This window comes from Triplophysa rosa, linkage group LG17, assembly GCF_024868665.1.
Source record: "Triplophysa rosa linkage group LG17, Trosa_1v2, whole genome shotgun sequence".
Lineage (NCBI taxonomy): Eukaryota > Metazoa > Chordata > Actinopteri > Cypriniformes > Nemacheilidae > Triplophysa > Triplophysa rosa.
Genome location: NC_079906.1, coordinates 22260697 through 22282231, shown reverse-complemented (window position 1 = coordinate 22282231; position 21535 = coordinate 22260697). Strand labels below are relative to the sequence as shown.

The 21535-nt window shown below is 37.0% G+C and overlaps 2 protein-coding genes and 1 pseudogene across 3 annotated transcripts; 2 read left to right on the top strand and 1 right to left on the bottom strand.

Moving 5' to 3' along the window:
* Positions 1 to 4238: 4238 nt before the first annotated feature.
* LOC130568662 (4-galactosyl-N-acetylglucosaminide 3-alpha-L-fucosyltransferase 9-like) lies at positions 4239 to 8035 on the top strand. Of its 2 annotated transcripts, XM_057357666.1 has the most exons (3): positions 4239 to 4286; positions 4391 to 4448; positions 5516 to 8035. In XM_057357666.1, exon 3 carries the CDS (start codon positions 5517 to 5519, stop codon positions 6633 to 6635), a length of 1119 nt encoding a protein of 372 aa, XP_057213649.1. In that variant the 5' UTR covers positions 4239 to 4286; positions 4391 to 4448; position 5516; the 3' UTR covers positions 6636 to 8035. The 2 variants fall into 2 exon arrangements, with proteins under 2 accessions (XP_057213649.1, XP_057213648.1); XM_057357665.1 differs by lacking the exon at positions 4239 to 4286 and having other exon boundaries at positions 4316 to 4448.
* A 10280-nt stretch (positions 8036 to 18315) lies between these two features.
* On the bottom strand, positions 18316 to 19601 carry LOC130568525 (4-galactosyl-N-acetylglucosaminide 3-alpha-L-fucosyltransferase 9-like; annotated as a pseudogene).
* On the top strand, positions 19503 to 21535 carry LOC130567625 (4-galactosyl-N-acetylglucosaminide 3-alpha-L-fucosyltransferase 9-like). The gene is made up of 2 exons (XM_057355865.1): positions 19503 to 19532; positions 19604 to 21535. The coding sequence occupies exons 1-2, from the start codon at positions 19503 to 19505 to the stop codon at positions 20654 to 20656; spliced, it is 1083 nt and encodes a 360-aa protein (XP_057211848.1). The 3' UTR covers positions 20657 to 21535.

The following is a 21535-nucleotide window of genomic DNA, read 5'->3' as shown; positions in this document are numbered from 1 at the left end:
ATTATTCCTATTTGAAATGTAAACACAGAAGGCTATAACGCATATTTAATAAAACATTTTCTTTAAAACGATAACAACATTAAAACATCACTGGACAAGAAACAAAGGTATGCAAAGTCTTACGAATTTTAATGACAATTACAACAACAATGCAAGTACTGTATTTACTGCAAGGCAATATGAAAATAGTCTCTGTAATATATTTATATTTTTAGAATAGAAATGATACAATAAGGCAAATGTTATGAACAAACCATAAAACATTTAATAACACAAAAAACAGGCTATATCTCGAGTTGAAAAAATAAAATACAAACATTAGGAACATATATTGAAAACAAAACGCCTATAGAGCCGGGAACACTTAACAGTTTTCACTAAAATTAGGATGGAATTTGATCATAACCGCTGATCTTTTGTTTTGTTGTCAGCCTCAGGCTTTGTTTACATGAGACAGATAAAATCGTTCAATGTGTGGTGTCTTAATGTTTATAAGCCAGTCGTTATCAGTAGTCTTCACTAAGATTGTATTAAACGCGTTTAATATTTAAGACTGAGATTGATGACGGCTGCACTAGAGACTGTACACAGAAACGAAAGAAATGTTGACAAAAATAAAAAAGCTATTGCTGTGTTATTATATTGGTGTTTTTGAATAACCAATAATTGGAAGAACGAATGCAACAACAAACACTATATTAAGCTATGGCATTTTTTAGTAGGCCTAATATATACTTACTGTCAGGTTTTGAGTGGCGAAGAACCCAAGCGCAGACAGGCGGTGGTGAAGGGGTTAACACAAGACTTTAATAAAGATCGGCAAAACAGAAAACAAAAACCCACTATGGGGAAAACAGGACACGATAACTACAACAGGAACTCAAAAACAAAACACTTCCCTCGAAGGGGCAAAAATAAACTAAACAAGACAGCGACACAACATCTTACAAACAGCTGGGGTAGGTCAGGCAAGGTAAGGCAACGTAGTCCGAACACGAGCGTACACACGAGATAATAACAAAACGATTCAGCACAGGACAGCAAACACAAGGGCATTAAATAGGGAGACTAACAAAGGAAGATAACAATGGGCAGGTGTGGGTAATGAGACACAGCAGGAAAGCTATACAGGGAACGAGAGGGGCGGGGCCAAAGACGAGACACGAGAAAGCACATGGCATGTCAATAGTAAACAATGCCATGTCTTTCTCACACCAAACCTAAAGGCTTTGTCATGACTCTGGCACAAGACCAAGAATAGACATGACATGATGAGGCAGAGTCATGACACTTACACCCATGACAATAGTTTCTTTATCGAGCATGTGCAGAGGTCGAGTAAAAGTAGACTGCAGAAAATAACGTAGAGATCATACACAATAATAATAACAGTAATCATAATACAAATATATAATTAAACGTTGGAATTTAGTCTGGTTATATTTTGGTACTATCACAATGTTTTTTGAATGTCTTATTGCAACTTGGAGATTACGTTATTTTAACACCTAAATAAAACGTGTCACAAAGTTACCGCTTGGTCAGGTTTTGTTTTCCTTGTAAACACACGTGACATTTACGTTTTTAAAGTACTTTAAGAAAACATACCACTTTGGTATTTTTTTACGTTTTAAAAACGTTTTATTTTGGTTGCATATTTTTTGAAATATAGGGTGTGGTTTTTAAAACATTGTACTGCAACCTTACCTAATTGTAACCAAAATGCAACGTTGTTAAAAGTTGTAAAAACGTTTTGTGTTTGCTGCGTCTACAGGACAAGCCGGATTTTTATCTTTATGTACACAAATTTAATAATCTTTTACATTGTACACCATTAATTTTTTATATTTGGCATGTTTGTGTGCTGCTGCGCTTCCCTCTGTGTAATAAGTAAAGCGAAAACGCGTTGTGGACCCACCCAGAGGCGCATTTCTACTAACGCGCTCTTTAAATAACAAAAATTAATATTGAGCCATTGACATTAGACCAGGTTTGAGTTGGTCTATGGCGCAGTCTATTTTCATTTCCTCAAAATAGCAACGCGCCAACAATGCGCCTGAAAACACCTCTTTTTTTAGATCATGGGCGCACAAATGAGTGCAAATGCATTTGCTATTTAAACAACGCGGCGCAGGACGGGAAAATGAGAACTGCGTCGGGCGGAAACTAGCAAAAACACTTGCGCTGCGCTTTGCGCCGGGTGTACCATAGGGCCCTTCGTTTTCTGCACGCGGAGCAGAAATGCGCTCTCGCAAGGATTATTTTCCGTACGCGAGTACTGTTCATAAATGCACTCACGCGAGGGAGTGTTTATACGCTCGTGGAACTGTTCTGCGCGCTTAAATGGGTCTGGATAAACGCCATAGAAAGGAAAGATGATGAGTTTGAGGGAGGTAAAACTTGATAACACGTTTTTCTCACTACACTTTCGCCGGTGGAATATCATGTACAGTATATCATTTCCCTGACGTAAAAACGGGAACAAGGAACAGGGAAATGATACACACTTCAGGCATCGAACTACACAGTGCAGGCGTTTGTTTGAACAGAGATGCATGTGCTTTTCGTGGAAATGAAGTAGAGAACCTAGAGCACGATTTAATGTACACGGGTGGAAAATACCTAGATGTACAGAGTTCAAGTCACTGCAGGCCAATGTTGTTTGTTTATCAACATTTACTTTTCTGTCTTTTGTGTTCTACAAAAGAAATAAAATCATACAGGTTTGAGTAAATGATGAAAGAATTTTAAATGTCTGCGTGACCATTCTTTCACACACATCTCCACAAATCATCAGGTAAAAAATGGTGAAATAGATCTGACTTGTTAACAGTTTTTTTCTTTAGAAAGAAACTTGTGTCATTAATTATTATTCAAATCGTGAGACACTTATCTATAATCCATCTGACTTAAAACAAACGTCACCCTATGTTACACGATACACCGGTAATAGAAAAGTACCGCAATACCCTTCTGTTAAACCGATACCAATTTCTCATTTATTTCGTACCGGTACTTTAATGACGCGCGCGTTTCAGAGAAAACACATACTGAAATGCGTCCATTTGCGGCAGCCGTATGTGTGCGCGCATATGCTCTCTGCGCTCTCTTCAGTCAGTGGACGCGTACAACTTTCTTTCCTCGTATTTGCGCTGCAGATTTCGGGGTGACGACGAAATGAAAGTCATGGCGGCAAAAATTAAGTGCCTTTTCCGTTTGTCAACTATACTTGTCAGTGACGCAGATGCGCAAAGGGGCATTATAGCCGAGTTAAAGCGTGCGGCAAAGTGCAGACGAAGTCCATCTGTGCAAAATCTGCGGACCAAACGGGCCAACATGATCAGCTTGGCAAAGCATTTCGTTTAAAGAGCTTTAAAATTGACAGGTAGCGTATGTGAATGATAACAATAGCCTGTATAATGCTTTAGGATTTATTTTGTGACAGGCTATTGATAACGCTTTACAACTAGGTCCATTTCTAAACATTAGTTAGCTAACATGAACTAATAATGGGTACTAATACTTCTACAGCATTTATTCATCTTAATGGTTCATTTCAACGGATTTAATAAATATTTCAATCAATTTAAAATATTAACAGTTGTATTTGTTAACATTTATCAATGAACGAATATGAATAAACAACTAGATTTGTATTAAGTTACATAAACAAATTAATAAATGCTGTAAAAAGAGATTTATTGTTAGTTCATGTCAGAATGCATTATGTAATGTTTTTAATGAATTTTTATGTATTGAAGTGAATGAATTGAACCATGCTTTAAGGTCTTAGCTAGTATTCATGTAGATTAATTTAAGTTTAAACTGTTTATTTTCTCGTTTCACCTTAGTAGACAGCAGCAAACACTGAGACAGGTACACATTTAGGACTGTATCATAGATTGACACCTGACACTCATATGTAGGTCTGTGTGGTGACATGTTATTTTTAAATAAGGGGGAAGACATGCTCAAAAAGCAAGGCAGAAACACAGTGTAAGTTGTAAGAGTAAAAAATAAAATAACAGAATTTTAAGTTATTTATGTTTCATCATTTTTTATTTAATTACTTCCTGTATGTTCCTTTTGCATGGTATCCATTTAGTATTGGTATTGAAATACTTTTCTTAGGTATTGTATCGAAGTCAAAAATTTGGTATCGTGACAACACTACTTCACCCATTTTATTACAAGCCGTTTAGTCCTGGCATCAGATCTTGATGGACCAGTAAAGGTGTGTTGGAAAACTGAGCCGACTGTAGTGTTTGAACACTGAACTGTGATTGGTCAGTATGATGCATGAGATTTCAAGCACTGAAGCATGACAGAACAATGACATTCTCATATTCTCATGCAACTCTTATGAAGTGTTTTCTGTGTTCTACAACAGCGGTTATTTCCTGGTGTGGAACACAACAAACATTTATTCTAAGAAGCTTAGAAAACAGGTGAGTAAAAGTATCTACATTCGTTTTAGAGTCTTATTTACTCATGAGAAACTGAAACCACTTTCAGCCGATACACTGTAAAAAATGATTCTGTGTCATAGTAGATTTCATGAAATTAATTGAGTAAACTTGACTTAATACAATTGTGTTCTTGTTTTTTTAACCAAAATTTAAGTTAAAATTATAGAAATATCTTGGAATTCTAAATGCACAAATAATTGAGTGAATTCAACTTAATTTTATCATGTTCAACCCACTTAAAATTGGATAAAGGATCTTTATTTAATTATTTTGTGGTGGAACTACATGAATTATTTAAGTTAATTTCCCTAACTGAGCAGTGAATTTAGAGTTCCCAGCATGCTCTGCATGCGACAGCATTAGGAGAGTCATTTTTGTGAAAAAGTGCTATTTTATGTGCTTTAGAATAAAATGAAAGACTTGATAGTGTTTATTGTTCAGTTGTCTTTAAGATTTAGAAGATATTCTGTTTGTATTTCTGAGTTTCGTGGTTACCATCTTTCAGAAGAGTGGTGCTTGTGCTTAGGTTGTGGGAGAGCTCAAGCTGTTTGTTTTTTCACACAGTGAACAGCAAATGATGCTAATGTCAGTACTGAGTCAACTCTCAGCTTACTTGTACATCATATATGTTACAAACAATAATGAATGTTAAACTAAAGTTAAAAAAGATCAAGAAGTTATCTCCAATTGCTTAAATATTTTAGGTAATTTTACTTGATTTATTCGTGGAATATTGCGTTAAAAATATGCTTTAAAGTACTTAAAAATATTTTGTGTAATACTGTTACCTTAATTTTTTAAAGTAAATAGCTGTGTCATTTTTTACAGTGTATTACCAATGGAGAATGGCTTTTTTATTTGTCGTTATAGCTGCAAATTCATTGGTCATAAAATCATATCATAAGATGCCTTTAGGCAAGTAACTGTGGTTTAGCCCCTCATACACCCGACAATGTATTGTTTAAATTGTTTAGCATAAAAATACATTTTACATACTGACGATAAAGATGAACAATTTTTTTTATTCATTCTCATTCAAATCAAAGAATGTCAAGCACAAGTTTAACTGGAATTCCTGTGGGCCGTCTGACTGGTTTAGTGGCTATTGCCGCTCTCGTCTCTCTGATCCTCTTGTATTTCTGGACTTCACCTCTGACCAGCTGTCCACCTCGACTACCTCAATTCAAACAACACTCAGATGGACACCATGAAGAGATGAACAACTCGATTGCTGATGAAACAGTGGAGAAACCTGTACTTTTATTATGGGTCTGGCCTGAAAATTACAGATTTGATCTTAAGGACTGTAAAACTCTTTACAATATTGACGGCTGTCACCTGACGGACGATAGAGCTCTCTACAGCAGTTCAGACGCTGTGCTTGTTTATCACCGGGGTATTAGTTGGGACCTGTCCACCCTTCCACCATCTCCTCGTCCCCCGTTCCAAAAGTGGATCTGGCTTCATTTAGAATCGCCAACAAACACGCAGAAAATTCCAGGGATTGAAAACCTCTTTAATCTGACTCTCAGTTATAGAGAGGACGCTGACATTCCTGTGCGGCTGAGACTGACCAGCAACAAAACTCCAAATGAGGATTTTACAATTCCCAAAAAGGACAAACTGGTCTGTTGGATCGTAAGTAACAATGCTGCCCATACAGGTGTCGGCAAGAGGAACACTTACTACAATGAACTTAAAAAGTACATCACTGTGCACATGTTTGGAAGCGCTTATGCTGGGAGACTATCTGATGAAGACTATTATCCCACCATAGCCAGCTGCAAATTTTATCTGTCTTTTGAGAATTCCATCCACAAGGACTACATCACGGAAAAGTTTAACGGACCTCTGTCAGCAGGTACTGTACCTGTGGTGCTGGGACCTCCCAGAAAGAACTATGAGAGGTTTGCACCGCGTGACGCCTTCATTCACGTGGACGACTTCCCAGACGCAAAGTCACTGGCAGAATATCTGACGCAGCTGGACAGAGATGAAGATGCGTATCGCAGGTACTTTAACTGGAGGAGACATTTCTCAGCACGACCTCATTTAATATTACAGAATCAAGAGTTTGTTCTGGCGATTTGCACGGCCTGCGATCATGTAGCGAGACACAAGGAATATCAAGAAGCTCATGATATCTATGAATGGTTTTTTAACTAAAGTCACCTCTCAGATTTTGGTGGATGAGAAAGTTACGTGAACTTTTAAGAGGAGATGTCCCATGTTTTCTTAAGGGATTTCATATGCCTCGGGACTAATCAAACATTCACATTTTTGCAGCAGATTGTGTGTGTGTGCGTGTGTGTGTGTGTGTGTGTGTGTGTGTTCACATTTGCATATTTTATTATTGGGCCAAAGTGTCTTCACCATGAAAAATATAAGCATGCATGTTCATTATTCTTGGACATGGCATCTATTTATAAAAAGGGAGGAAGAAACACGACATTACTGAAAGTCAGATGGTTAAGGTGTGTATAAGGTGTGTCATACCATTGTTTACCACAACCCTCAGCAAAGTCAACACGCAAAATGTACACATTATTGAAACACAGCATATTAATAATGAACTTCTATGAATTATTTTTGGCTCTAAAGCAGAGACATGAGTTTATACACTGTAAAAAAAAAAGAATGTTAGCAACTGACATTTCTGGGACACCACTGACTACCATAGTAGGACAAAATTCAATGGTATAGTCAAAGGTGCCCCAGAACTGATTGCTATCCTAAATTCTTCAAAATATCTCATTTTGTTTTCAACAGACAGGCAATGATGTCGCAGAAATGTCAGTTGCTAACATTTTTCCAAATATGTTTCTTGTTCATCAGAACAAAGACATTTATACAGGTTTGGAACAACACCCTGACAGCCCAACCCACCGACACAGGCATTCACTACTTACATTTGTGTACAGATGGTGAAACAATGTAAGCAGTACCATGTGACAGATATTTAAACATGTATTGTGTGTGACTGGCAAACTATGCTTTGTACTTTCTAAGGGCATACGTTTATAACAAATGTACACACACACACACAGTAAAAACAAAAGAAAATGAATCTGAGGATGATGTTGTAAAGTCTGTGTGCTGTCTGTTTATGCCATTTGTCTGCTGTTAGTGTCATTCTCTAAAGTACGTTGTTCTTTGTCACTCTCTGTCTGTTGGATTCTCCTTGTTTCTCTCTGTTGACACTGTACATATTGTCTGTCTGATTCTCCATTTTCTCAAATGTTTTAACTCTCTAACTCTGCCATTTTAATACATCTGTATGGCTGTCTGTGATTATACTTGTTTTTCACTCTTGCCTGACTGTCATTGTGTCCACCTAATTAATAATTATGACCTAATGAACAGTTAAGTTCAAATGTCTGTACATGCAGACACCATTAGGATTGTTGTCAAACTCTACTATAGAGTTAATTATAAACCCAAAGTACATTTGTGTGTCACAGTTTTTATACCTCTCCTAGGCCCACCACAGCATCCTTCCTCACAGCACTGGTACTGGAAGACCAGGGGTCTCTGGCTGTACTGATTCCAGCAGTTAATAAACATTACAGCAAAATGTTCTCTCACTGACTGCTCTCAGAATTGGAATACACATGAAATAAAACAAGTAATAACAATAGCACAAAAGGGAATAGAATATACAGGTGCTGGTCATATAATTAGAATATCATCAAAAAGTTGATTTATTTCACTAATTCCATTCAAAAAGTGAAACTTGTATATTATATTCATTCATTACACACAGACTGATATATTTCAAATGTTTATTTCTTTTAATTTGATGATTATAACTCTATACTCTCAAACGTTTGTGTTTTCAGTCCCCCAAAACGCTGTTGTCGTGTAAAAGAACAGCCAAAACGCATAAAAAGTTTTCCGTTTTTAGTTGAAAACGCTGTTGTGTAAACGGCCTCTTAAAGCACACCGTTCTTAAAGTCTCTCCACTTATAAAGCACGTATAGAGCAAAAGCTTTGGATAAAAGCGTCTGACAAATGAATAAATGTAAATGTGTTTGAAATGTTTAGTTGACTAGCCATAAAATCGCGTAAAACAAGACGACGAAGAACAGCACCCTCTCCTGGACAAAATCCATATAACTACTGGGTTCCGACCTGTTTGGAGTATTTTAAAGGCTGAGTAAGCAATCCTGTCCAGAAACGTTTTTTGTCATGCTGGTTGGAAGTCTCTTAACATCCTGATAGCAATCAATAAGTAAAGCGAAACATTGGTATTTTTATGATTATATATCTTCTGTGAAAGGCGTAGGGTCAAAAAACGTTGGACCAATTACTGCCCTCGGTCCGAGGGCAATGATACGTCATGTGTACATTTTCAGTCAGCGTATTTTGCATCCCACTGCGCACCCTGTTCACACAGACATACGTCATCGGCGCGCTCATGTGCGATATGCAGGCAGCGGGACAATGGCGGACAGAGAGCAGGTAACTGGAGATGTTTGTTATTGTAGTAATGTAATTCACTTTGTACTGTAATCCCTGATAGCACACATATATGGAGGACTAAACCTGCAAAAATGATAAATAAATGAATGTATAAATAAATAAATATATAAACGAATAAATGTAATAATATGAAAATAAATACAGGAATGAATGGTTTGATAAAACAAAATAATTCGTTTTAGCTATTATTGATCTTAGCTTTAACTTTTCTTTTCATTTTTTAAATTGATTTATTATTTTTTGTGTCCATTTTTAATTATTTTTGCTTTCATCATTTACGCAGACTGTAGAACACAAAAGACACAAAGGTAAATGTTGGTAACATTGCCCCCCACTGACCTGACATCTAGCTATCTTCCACCCGTACACATTAAATTTGGTTCTGTACCTCATTTACAAGAAAAACACATTCATCTCTCTTCAGACAAACACCTGCATTCTCGTGTGCTGACAGGATCTGTGTAGTTAGATACCTGGGGTGTGTATCGTTTCTCTGTTCCTTGTTCCTTGTTCCCTGTGTTTACGTCAGGGCAATGAGAAACATAACCTCGCTATATGATATTCCCCCTATGAAAGTTAGTGTAGGTTCGGTCTCTCACCAGATACCTAATATCAATTCTTCTGTTGTCCTAAAAAGTCAAAGAAATGTGAGCATGCTCAAATACATGCAAACATCTGCGTTAAAGGCAGAGTAGATCATTTGGAAAATGTTAACGTTTGCCTGCTAGCACTGCAATCATACGATCCCTCCCTCTCGCGAATCACCATCCAAAGCCACGTCTCCTCCAAAACACAGACCAGAAGCTGTTGGATGGGTTCCAGTGAAGTCATGTCACATTCACCAGTGAGAAAACATCCCAGATAGCACAATCCATCTGGTTTACGTCTATATGACGTCTGCATTTACATCTGCAAGACATTTTAAATACATAGTTTGCTCATCTGCAATACGTCTCGGAGACGTCTGAACGTCTGTAATACGTCTGCTAAAGATCTGGAGATCTGCTGCTTAAAAACATCTGCTAAACATCTTAGAAAGAGCTGTTGTACATCCATTCTAAATCATAAACATCTTACAGACATCTTCTAGATGTCTATATGATGTCTGACAGCAGACATCTCCGAGACGTATTGCAGATGAGCAAACGATGTATTGTAGATGTCTTGCAGATGTAAATGCAGACGTCAAATAGACGTAAACCAGATGTATGTGTATGGAGGACTAAACCTGCAAAAATTATAAATAAATGAATGTATAAATAAATAAATATATAAACGAATAAATGTAATAATATGAAAATAAATACAGGAATGAATGGTTTGATAAAACAAAATAATTCGTTTTAGCTATTATTGATCTTAGCTTTAACTTTTCTTTTCATTTTTTAAATTGATTTATTATTTTTTGTGTCCATTTTTAATTATTTTTAATTATTATTATTTTTATTTTTAGATTATTTTATTTATCATTTCCTTTTATTTTTACATTTATTTATTTATACGTTTATTTATTTTTATATTTATTTATTATCGCATGTATTTATTTCCACTTTTATTTATTTATTCTTGTATTTATTCTTACTTTTCTGTGTCTTGTATGATAATTAGATGGGTTGGTCTTGCCTACTATTGGTTCAGCGTAGATTGAAGCGTTTGATCGATTACTCTTGACTTGTTTTGGACTAACGTCACGTCACTCACTGATCGTTTGCTTCGTGTATAACGTTAAGTAACTATGGCGGGCGCACAATTAGCTAGAGAGTTACAGCATTTAGCCAATGAAGTCGATAACCATGCATCAAATGACTATGTGTCATTCAGATTAGATGCACTTATTGATGATTTATTACAGATTGACGGCGAGATAAATGACAAAGTTCTCCCTCGGTTGTTAGCCTCTTTGCAGCACATTCAAAGTCTGTGCGAGTCAGAGGGTGCTATGGTGGTGTTACAGTTCAACTGGTGAAAATCATAAAGCACAAAATGTAATAAGGTTTAACTACACAGATGAGCTTGTAAACCGAAGTCGCAAGCTAACGCTTTGTCAAAGTGATAGTTATAAGCAGCCTTTCGGTTAGAAAAAGCGTAAAGATTTAATGTAACATAATGTAAATGAATTGAGACATAGTGAACTTAAGTCACAAGTTAACACGGTAGTAATGAGCATCGTTCTTTCACTACAGGGGCCATCAAATGGAAACCATTCCTTCTAAAAAGACGTGGTTACTAAACGGTACTCGTAAACTACATTCCATAAGAGATAAATAACACAGAGGTCACAAGTTAAAACGGGCATATTCCCTTGATTCATCCAGCTGCATATTGTTGTGTGACATCTTGATATTATTGCAAAGATCCGCAGCAGCTAGCATTGCGAAATAGCTTAGTGTGATTGTTACCGTAGTGACACGCTGCCTCACTTTATTGTATGGGTACGAATCCCGTGTCAAATCGCTTTATTTATTTTTTCACCTCGCTTCAGCCGTTACGGGCGATCATACCAATAATTTGCAATCTTAACAAGAATGTCAAAATCATGTAACAAGAAAGTCTGTGTTTATTAGACATCTTAATATCAAGTCGTCTTGTGCTTTCAGAATCGACGAATCTGCTGAGGTCGTTCATGCACCTCTTTGGCAGAGGACCTGTAACCGGAACTTGGTCACCACCTTAGCACCCCCTGACTCGCACAGATTTTGAAGAACTTTGTCATTTATCTCCCGTCAATCTGTAATAAATCCTCAATAAATGCATCTAATCTGAATGACACATAGTCATTTGATGCATGGTTATCGACTTCATTGGCTAAATGCTGTAACTCTCTAGCTAATTGTGCGCCCGCCATAGTTACTTAACGTTATACACGAAGCAAACGATCAGTGAGTGACGTGACGTTAGTCCAAAACAAGTCAAGAGTAATCGATCAAACGCTTCAATCTACGCTGAACCAATAGTAGGCAAGACCAACCCATCTAATTATCATACAAGACACAGAAAAGTAAGAATAAATACAAGAATAAATAAATAAAAGTGGAAATAAATACATGCGATAATAAATAAATATAAAAATAAATAAACGTATAAATAAATAAATGTAAAAATAAAAGGAAATGATAAATAAAATAATCTAAAAATAAAAAATAATAATAATTNATCAGAGAGACGAGAGCGGCAATAGCCACTAAACCAGTCAGACGGCCCACAGGAATTCCAGTTAAACTTGTGCTTGACATTCTTTGATTTGAATGAGAATGAATAAAAAAAAGTTGCTCATCTTCATCGTCAGTATATATCAATGTAAAAAGTATTTTTATGCTAAACAATTTAAACAATACATTGTCGGGTGTATGAGGGGCTAAACCACAGTTACTTGCCTAAAGGCATCTCATGACATGATTTTATGACCAATCAATTTGCAGCTATAACGACAAATAAAAAAGCCATTCTCCATTGGTAATATCGGCTGAAAGCTGTTTCAGTTTCTCATGAGTAAATAAGACTCTAAAACGAATGTAGATACTTTTACTCACCTGTTTTCTAAGCTTCTTAGAATAAATGTTTGTTGTGTTCCACACCAGGAAATAACCGCTGTTGTAGACACAGAAAACACTTCATAAGAGTTGCATGAGAATATGAGAATGTCATTGTTCTGTCACGCTTCAGTGCTTGAAATCTCATGCATCATACTGACCAATCACAGTTCAGTGTTCAAACACTACAGTCGGCTCAGTTTTCCAACACACCTTTACTGGTCCATCAAGATCTGATGCCAGGACTAAACGGCTTGTAATAAAATGTGCCAAGGTCTCCCGTCATTTGAATAAATAATTGAAACAAGAAGTTTGTAAAGAAAGAAAAACTGTTAACAAGTCAAATGCATTTTATATTGATCTATTTTACAATTTTGATGATGATTTGTGAAGATGTCTGTGAAAGAGACATTTAAAATGCTTTCATCATTTACGCAGACTGTAGAACACAAAAGACACAAAGGTAAATGTTGGTAACATTGCCCCCCACTGACCTGACATCTAGCTATCTTCCACCCGTACACATTAAATTTGGTTCTGTACCTCATTTACAAGAAAAACACATTCATCTCTCTTCAGACAAACACCTGCATTCTCGTGTGCTGACAGGATCTGTGTAGTTAGATACCTGGGGTGTGTATCGTTTCTCTGTTCCTTGTTCCTTGTTCCCTGTGTTTACGTCAGGGCAATGAGAAACATAACCTCGCTATATGATATTCCCCCTATGAAAGTTAGTGTAGGTTCGGTCTCTCACCAGATACCTAATATCAATTCTTCTGTTGTCCTAAAAAGTCAAAGAAATGTGAGCATGCTCAAATACATGCAAACATCTGCGTTAAAGGCAGAGTAGATCATTTGGAAAATGTTAACGTTTGCCTGCTAGCACTGCAATCATACGATCCCTCCCTCTCGCGAATCACCATCCAAAGCCACGTCTCCTCCAAAACACAGACCAGAAGCTGTTGGATGGGTTCCAGTGAAGTCATGTCACATTCACCAGTGAGAAAACATCCCAGATAGCACAATCCATCTGGTTTACGTCTATATGACGTCTGCATTTACATCTGCAAGACATTTTAAATACATAGTTTGCTCATCTGCAATACGTCTCGGAGACGTCTGAACGTCTGTAATACGTCTGCTAAAGATCTGGAGATCTGCTGCTTAAAAACATCTGCTAAACATCTTAGAAAGAGCTGTTGTACATCCATTCTAAATCATAAACATCTTACAGACATCTTCTAGATGTCTATATGATGTCTGACAGCAGACATCTCCGAGACGTATTGCAGATGAGCAAACGATGTATTGTAGATGTCTTGCAGATGTAAATGCAGACGTCAAATAGACGTAAACCAGATGTATGTGTATGGAGGACTAAACCTGCAAAAATTATAAATAAATGAATGTATAAATAAATAAATATATAAACGAATAAATGTAATAATATGAAAATAAATAAAGGAATGAATGGTTTGATAAAACAAAATAATTCGTTTTGCTATTATTGATCTTAGCTTTAACTTTTCTTTTCATTTTTTAAATTGATTTATTATTTTTTGTGTCCATTTTTAATTATTTTTAATTATTATTATTTTTATTTTTAGATTATTTTATTTATCATTTCCTTTTATTTTTACATTTATTTATTTATACGTTTATTTATTTTTATATTTATTTATTATCGCATGTATTTATTTCCACTTTTATTTATTTATTCTTGTATTTATTCTTACTTTTCTGTGTCTTGTATGATAATTAGATGGGTTGGTCTTGCCTACTATTGGTTCAGCGTAGATTGAAGCGTTTGATCGATTACTCTTGACTTGTTTTGGACTAACGTCACGTCACTCACTGATCGTTTGCTTCGTGTATAACGTTAAGTAACTATGGCGGGCGCACAATTAGCTAGAGAGTTACAGCATTTAGCCAATGAAGTCGATAACCATGCATCAAATGACTATGTGTCATTTAGATTAGATGCACTTATTGATGATTTATTACAGATTGACGGCGAGATAAATGACAAAGTTCTCCCTCGGTTGTTAGCCTCTTTGCAGCACATTCAAAGTCTGTGCGAGTCAGAGGGTGCTATGGTGGTGTTACAGTTCAACTGGTGAAAATCATAAAGCACAAAATGTAATAAGGTTTAACTACACAGATGAGCTTGTAAACCGAAGTCGCAAGCTAACGCTTTGTCAAAGTGATAGTTATAAGCAGCCTTTCGGTTAGAAAAAGCGTAAAGATTTAATGTAACATAATGTAAATGAATTGAGACATAGTGAACTTAAGTCACAAGTTAACACGGTAGTAATGAGCATCGTTCTTTCACTACAGGGGCCATCAAATGGAAACCATTCCTTCTAAAAAGACGTGGTTACTAAACGGTACTCGTAAACTACATTCCATAAGAGATAAATAACACAGAGGTCACAAGTTAAAACGGGCATATTCCCTTGATTCATCCAGCTGCATATTGTTGTGTGACATCTTGATATTATTGCAAAGATCCGCAGCAGCTAGCATTGCGAAATAGCTTAGTGTGATTGTTACCGTAGTGACACGCTGCCTCACTTTATTGTATGGGTACGAATCCCGTGTCAAATCGCTTTATTTATTTTTTCACCTCGCTTCAGCCGTTACGGGCGATCATACCAATAATTTGCAATCTTAACAAGAATGTCAAAATCATGTAACAAGAAAGTCTGTGTTTATTAGACATCTTAATATCAAGTCGTCTTGTGCTTTCAGAATCGACGAATCTGCTGAGGTCGTTCATGCACCTCTTTGGCAGAGGACCTGTAACCGGAACTTGGTCACCACCTTAGCACCCCCTGACTCGCACAGATTTTGAAGAACTTTGTCATTTATCTCTCCGTCAATCTGTAATAAATCCTCAATAAATGCATCTAATCTGAATGACACATAGTCATTTGATGCATGGTTATCGACTTCATTGGCTAAATGCTGTAACTCTCTAGCTAATTGTGCGCCCGCCATAGTTACTTAACGTTATACACGAAGCAAACGATCAGTGAGTGACGTGACGTTAGTCCAAAACAAGTCAAGAGTAATCGATCAAACGCTTCAATCTACGCTGAACCAATAGTAGGCAAGACCAACCCATCTAATTATCATACAAGACACAGAAAAGTAAGAATAAATTCAAGAATAAATAAATAAAAGTGGAAATAAATACATGCGATAATAAATAAATATAAAAATAAATAAACGTATAAATAAATAAATGTAAAAATAAAAGGAAATGATAAATAAAATAATCTAAAAATAAATAATAATAATAATTAAAAATAATTAAAAATGGACACAAAAAATAATAAATCAATTTAAAAAATGAAAAGAAAAGTTAAAGCTAAGATCAATAATAGCTAAAACGAATTATTTTGTTTTATCAAACCATTCATTCCTGTATTTATTTTCATATTATTACATTTATTCGTTTATATATTTATTTATTTATACATTCATTTATTTATCATTTTTGCAGGTTTAGTCCTCCATATATGTGTGCTATCAGGGATTACAGTACAAAGTGAATTACATTACTACAATAACAAACATCTCCAGTTACCTGCTCTCTGTCCGCCATTGTCCCGCTGCCTGCATATCGCACATGAGCGCGCCGATGACGTATGTCTGTGTGAACAGGGTGCGCAGTGGGATGCAAAATACGCTGACTGAAAATGTACACATGACGTATCATTGCCCTCGGACCGAGGGCAGTAATTGGTCCAACGTTTTTTGACCCTACGCCTTTCACAGAAGATATATAATCATAAAAATACCAATGTTTCGCTTTACTTATTGATTGCTATCAGGATGTTAAGAGACTTCCAACCAGCATGACAAAAAACGTTTCTGGACAGGATTGCTTACTCAGCCTTTAAAATACTCCAAACAGGTCGGAACCCAGTAGTTATATGGATTTTGTCCAGGAGAGGGTGCTGTTCTTCGTCGTCTTGTTTTACGCGATTTTATGGCTAGTCAACTAAACATTTCAAACACATTTACATTTATTCATTTGTCAGACGCTTTTATCCAAAGCTTTTGCTCTATACGTGCTTTATAAGTGGAGAGACTTTAAGAACGGTGTGCTTTAAGAGGCCGTTTACACAACAGCGTTTTCAACTAAAAACGGAAAACTTTTTATGCGTTTTGGCTGTTCTTTTACACGACAACAGCGTTTTGGGGGACTGAAAACACAAACGTTTGAGAGTATAGAGTTATAATCATCAAATTAAAAGAAATAAACATTTGAAATATATCAGTCTGTGTGTAATGAATGAATATAATATACAAGTTTCACTTTTTGAATGGAATTAGTGAAATAAATCAACTTTTTGATGATATTCTAATTATATGACCAGCACCTGTATATTCTATTCCCTTTTGTGCTATTGTTATTACTTGTTTTATTTCATGTGTATTCCAATTCTGAGAGCAGTCAGTGAGAGAACATTTTGCTGTAATGTTTATTAACTGCTGGAATCAGTACAGCCAGAGACCCCTGGTCTTCCAGTACCAGTGCTGTGAGGAAGGATGCTGTGGTGGGCCTAGGAGAGGTATAAAAACTGTGACACACAAATGTACTTTGGGTTTATAATTAACTCTATAGTAGAGTTTGACAACAATCCTAATGGTGTCTGCATGTACAGACATTTGAACTTAACTGTTCATTAGGTCATAATTATTAATTAGGTGGACACAATGACAGTCAGGCAAGAGTGAAAAACAAGTATAATCACAGACAGCCATACAGATGTATTAAAATGGCAGAGTTAGAGAGTTAAAACATTTGAGAAAATGGAGAATCAGACAGACAATATGTACAGTGTCAACAGAGAGAAACAAGGAGAATCCAACAGACAGAGAGTGACAAAGAACAACGTACTTTAGAGAATGACACTAACAGCAGACAAATGGCATAAACAGACAGCACACAGACTTTACAACATCATCCTCAGATTCATTTTCTTTTGTTTTTACTGTGTGTGTGTGTGTACATTTGTTATAAACGTATGCCCTTAGAAAGTACAAAGCATAGTTTGCCAGTCACACACAATACATGTTTAAATATCTGTCACATGGTACTGCTTACATTGTTTCACCATCTGTACACAAATGTAAGTAGTGAATGCCTGTGTCGGTGGGTTGGGCTGTCAGGGTGTTGTTCCAAACCTGTATAAATGTCTTTGTTCTGATGAACAAGAAACATATTTGGAAAAATGTTAGCAACTGACATTTCTGCGACATCATTGCCTGTCTGTTGAAAACAAAATGAGATATTTTGAAGAATTTAGGATAGCAATCAGTTCTGGGGCACCTTTGACTATACCATTGAATTTTGTCCTACTATGGTAGTCAGTGGTGTCCCAGAAATGTCAGTTGCTAACATTCTTTTTTTTTTACAGTGTATAAACTCATGTCTCTGCTTTAGAGCCAAAAATAATTCATAGAAGTTCATTATTAATATGCTTGTGTTTCAATAATGTGTACATTTTGCGTGTTGACTTTGCTGAGGGTTGTGGTAAACAATGGTATGACACACCTTATACACACCTTAACCATCTGACTTTCAGTAATGTCGTGTTTCTTCCTCCCTTTTTATAAATAGATGCCATGTCCAAGAATAATGAACATGCATGCTTATATTTTTCATGGTGAAGACACTTTGGCCCAATAATAAAATATGCAAATGTGAACACACACACACACACACACACACACACGCACACACACACAATCTGCTGCAAAAATGTGAATGTTTGATTAGTCCCGAGGCATATGAAATCCCTTAAGAAAACATGGACATCTCCTCTTAAAAGTTCACGTAACTTTCTCATCCACCAAAATCTGAGAGGTGACTTTAGTTAAAAAACCATTCATAGATATCATGAGCTTCTTGATATTCCTTGTGTCTCGCTACATGATCGCAGGCCGTGCAAATCGCCAGAACAAACTCTTGATTCTGTAATATTAAATGAGGTCGTGCTGAGAAATGTCTCCTCCAGTTAAAGTACCTGCGATACGCATCTTCATCTCTGTCCAGCTGCGTCAGATATTCTGCCAGTGACTTTGCGTCTGGGAAGTCGTCCACGTGAATGAAGGCGTCACGCGGTGCAAACCTCTCATAGTTCTTTCTGGGAGGTCCCAGCACCACAGGTACAGTACCTGCTGACAGAGGTCCGTTAAACTTTTCCGTGATGTAGTCCTTGTGGATGGAATTCTCAAAAGACAGATAAAATTTGCAGCTGGCTATGGTGGGATAATAGTCTTCATCAGATAGTCTCCCAGCATAAGCGCTTCCAAACATGTGCACAGTGATGTACTTTTTAAGTTCATTGTAGTAAGTGTTCCTCTTGCCGACACCTGTATGGGCAGCATTTTACTTACGATCCAACAGACCAGTTTGTCCTTTTTGGGAATTGTAAAATCCTCATTTGGAGTTTTGTTGCTGGTCAGTCTCAGCCGCACAGGAATGTCAGCGTCCTCTCTATAACTGAGAGTCAGATTAAAGAGGTTTTCAATCCCTTAATTTTCTGCGTGTTTGTTGGCGATTCTAAATGAAGCCAGATCCACTTTTGGAACGGGGGACGAGGAGATGGTGGAAGGGTGGACAGGTCCCAACTAATACCCCGGTGATAAACAAGCACAGCGTCTGAACTGCTGTAGAGAGCTCTATCGTCCGTCAGGTGACAGCCGTCAATATTGTAAAGAGTTTTACAGTCCTTAAGATCAAATCTGTAATTTTCAGGCCAGACCCATAATAAAAGTACAGGTTTCTCCACTGTTTCATCAGCAATCGAGTTGTTCATCTCTTCATGGTGTCCATCTGAGTGTTGTTTAATTGAGGTAGTCGAGGTGGACAGCTGGTCAGAGGTGAAGTCCAGAAATACAAGAGGATCAGAGAGACGAGAGCGGCAATAGCCACTAAACCAGTCAGACGGCCCACAGGAATTCCAGTTAAACTTGTGCTTGACATTCTTTGATTTGAATGAGAATGAATAAAAAAAAGTTGCTCATCTTCATCGTCAGTATATATCAATGTAAAAAGTATTTTTATGCTAAACAATTTAAACAATACATTGTCGGGTGTATGAGGGGCTAAACCACAGCCTCTTGTATTTCTGGACTTCACCTCTGACCAGCTGTCCACCTCGACTACCTCAATTCAAACAACACTCAGATGGACACCATGAAGAGATGAACAACTCGATTGCTGATGAAACAGTGGAGAAACCTGTACTTTTATTATGGGTCTGGCCTGAAAATTACAGATTTGATCTTAAGGACTGTAAAACTCTTTACAATATTGACGGCTGTCACCTGACGGACGATAGAGCTCTCTACAGCAGTTCAGACGCTGTGCTTGTTTATCACCGGGGTATTAGTTGGGACCTGTCCACCCTTCCACCATCTCCTCGTCCCCCGTTCCAAAAGTGGATCTGGCTTCATTTAGAATCGCCAACAAACACGCAGAAAATTCCAGGGATTGAAAACCTCTTTAATCTGACTCTCAGTTATAGAGAGGACGCTGACATTCCTGTGCGGCTGAGACTGACCAGCAACAAAACTCCAAATGAGGATTTTACAATTCCCAAAAAGGACAAACTGGTCTGTTGGATCGTAAGTAACAATGCTGCCCATACAGGTGTCGGCAAGAGGAACACTTACTACAATGAACTTAAAAAGTACATCACTGTGCACATGTTTGGAAGCGCTTATGCTGGGAGACTATCTGATGAAGACTATTATCCCACCATAGCCAGCTGCAAATTTTATCTGTCTTTTGAGAATTCCATCCACAAGGACTACATCACGGAAAAGTTTAACGGACCTCTGTCAGCAGGTACTGTACCTGTGGTGCTGGGACCTCCCAGAAAGAACTATGAGAGGTTTGCACCGCGTGACGCCTTCATTCACGTGGACGACTTCCCAGACGCAAAGTCACTGGCAGAATATCTGACGCAGCTGGACAGAGATGAAGATGCGTATCGCAGGTACTTTAACTGGAGGAGACATTTCTCAGCACGACCTCATTTAATATTACAGAATCAAGAGTTTGTTCTGGCGATTTGCACGGCCTGCGATCATGTAGCGAGACACAAGGAATATCAAGAAGCTCATGATATCTATGAATGGTTTTTTAACTAAAGTCACCTCTCAGATTTTGGTGGATGAGAAAGTTACGTGAACTTTTAAGAGGAGATGTCCCATGTTTTCTTAAGGGATTTCATATGCCTCGGGACTAATCAAACATTCACATTTTTGCAGCAGATTGTGTGTGTGTGCGTGTGTGTGTGTGTGTGTGTGTGTGTGTGTTCACATTTGCATATTTTATTATTGGGCCAAAGTGTCTTCACCATGAAAAATATAAGCATGCATGTTCATTATTCTTGGACATGGCATCTATTTATAAAAAGGGAGGAAGAAACACGACATTACTGAAAGTCAGATGGTTAAGGTGTGTATAAGGTGTGTCATACCATTGTTTACCACAACCCTCAGCAAAGTCAACACGCAAAATGTACACATTATTGAAACACAGCATATTAATAATGAACTTCTATGAATTATTTTTGGCTCTAAAGCAGAGACATGAGTTTATACACTGTAAAAAAAAAAGAATGTTAGCAACTGACATTTCTGGGACACCACTGACTACCATAGTAGGACAAAATTCAATGGTATAGTCAAAGGTGCCCCAGAACTGATTGCTATCCTAAATTCTTCAAAATATCTCATTTTGTTTTCAACAGACAGGCAATGATGTCGCAGAAATGTCAGTTGCTAACATTTTTCCAAATATGTTTCTTGTTCATCAGAACAAAGACATTTATACAGGTTTGGAACAACACCCTGACAGCCCAACCAACAATAGCACAAAAGGGAATAGAATATATAGTAAAAACTATCAGTAGTAGCAGCAGTAATAGGTGTGTTTGTTTGTGTGTACCAACAGATTTTTACCTTTTTACATCTTTTAAAGTAATTTATTATATACATTTGTGAATTAAAGTATGCTGAACTGTT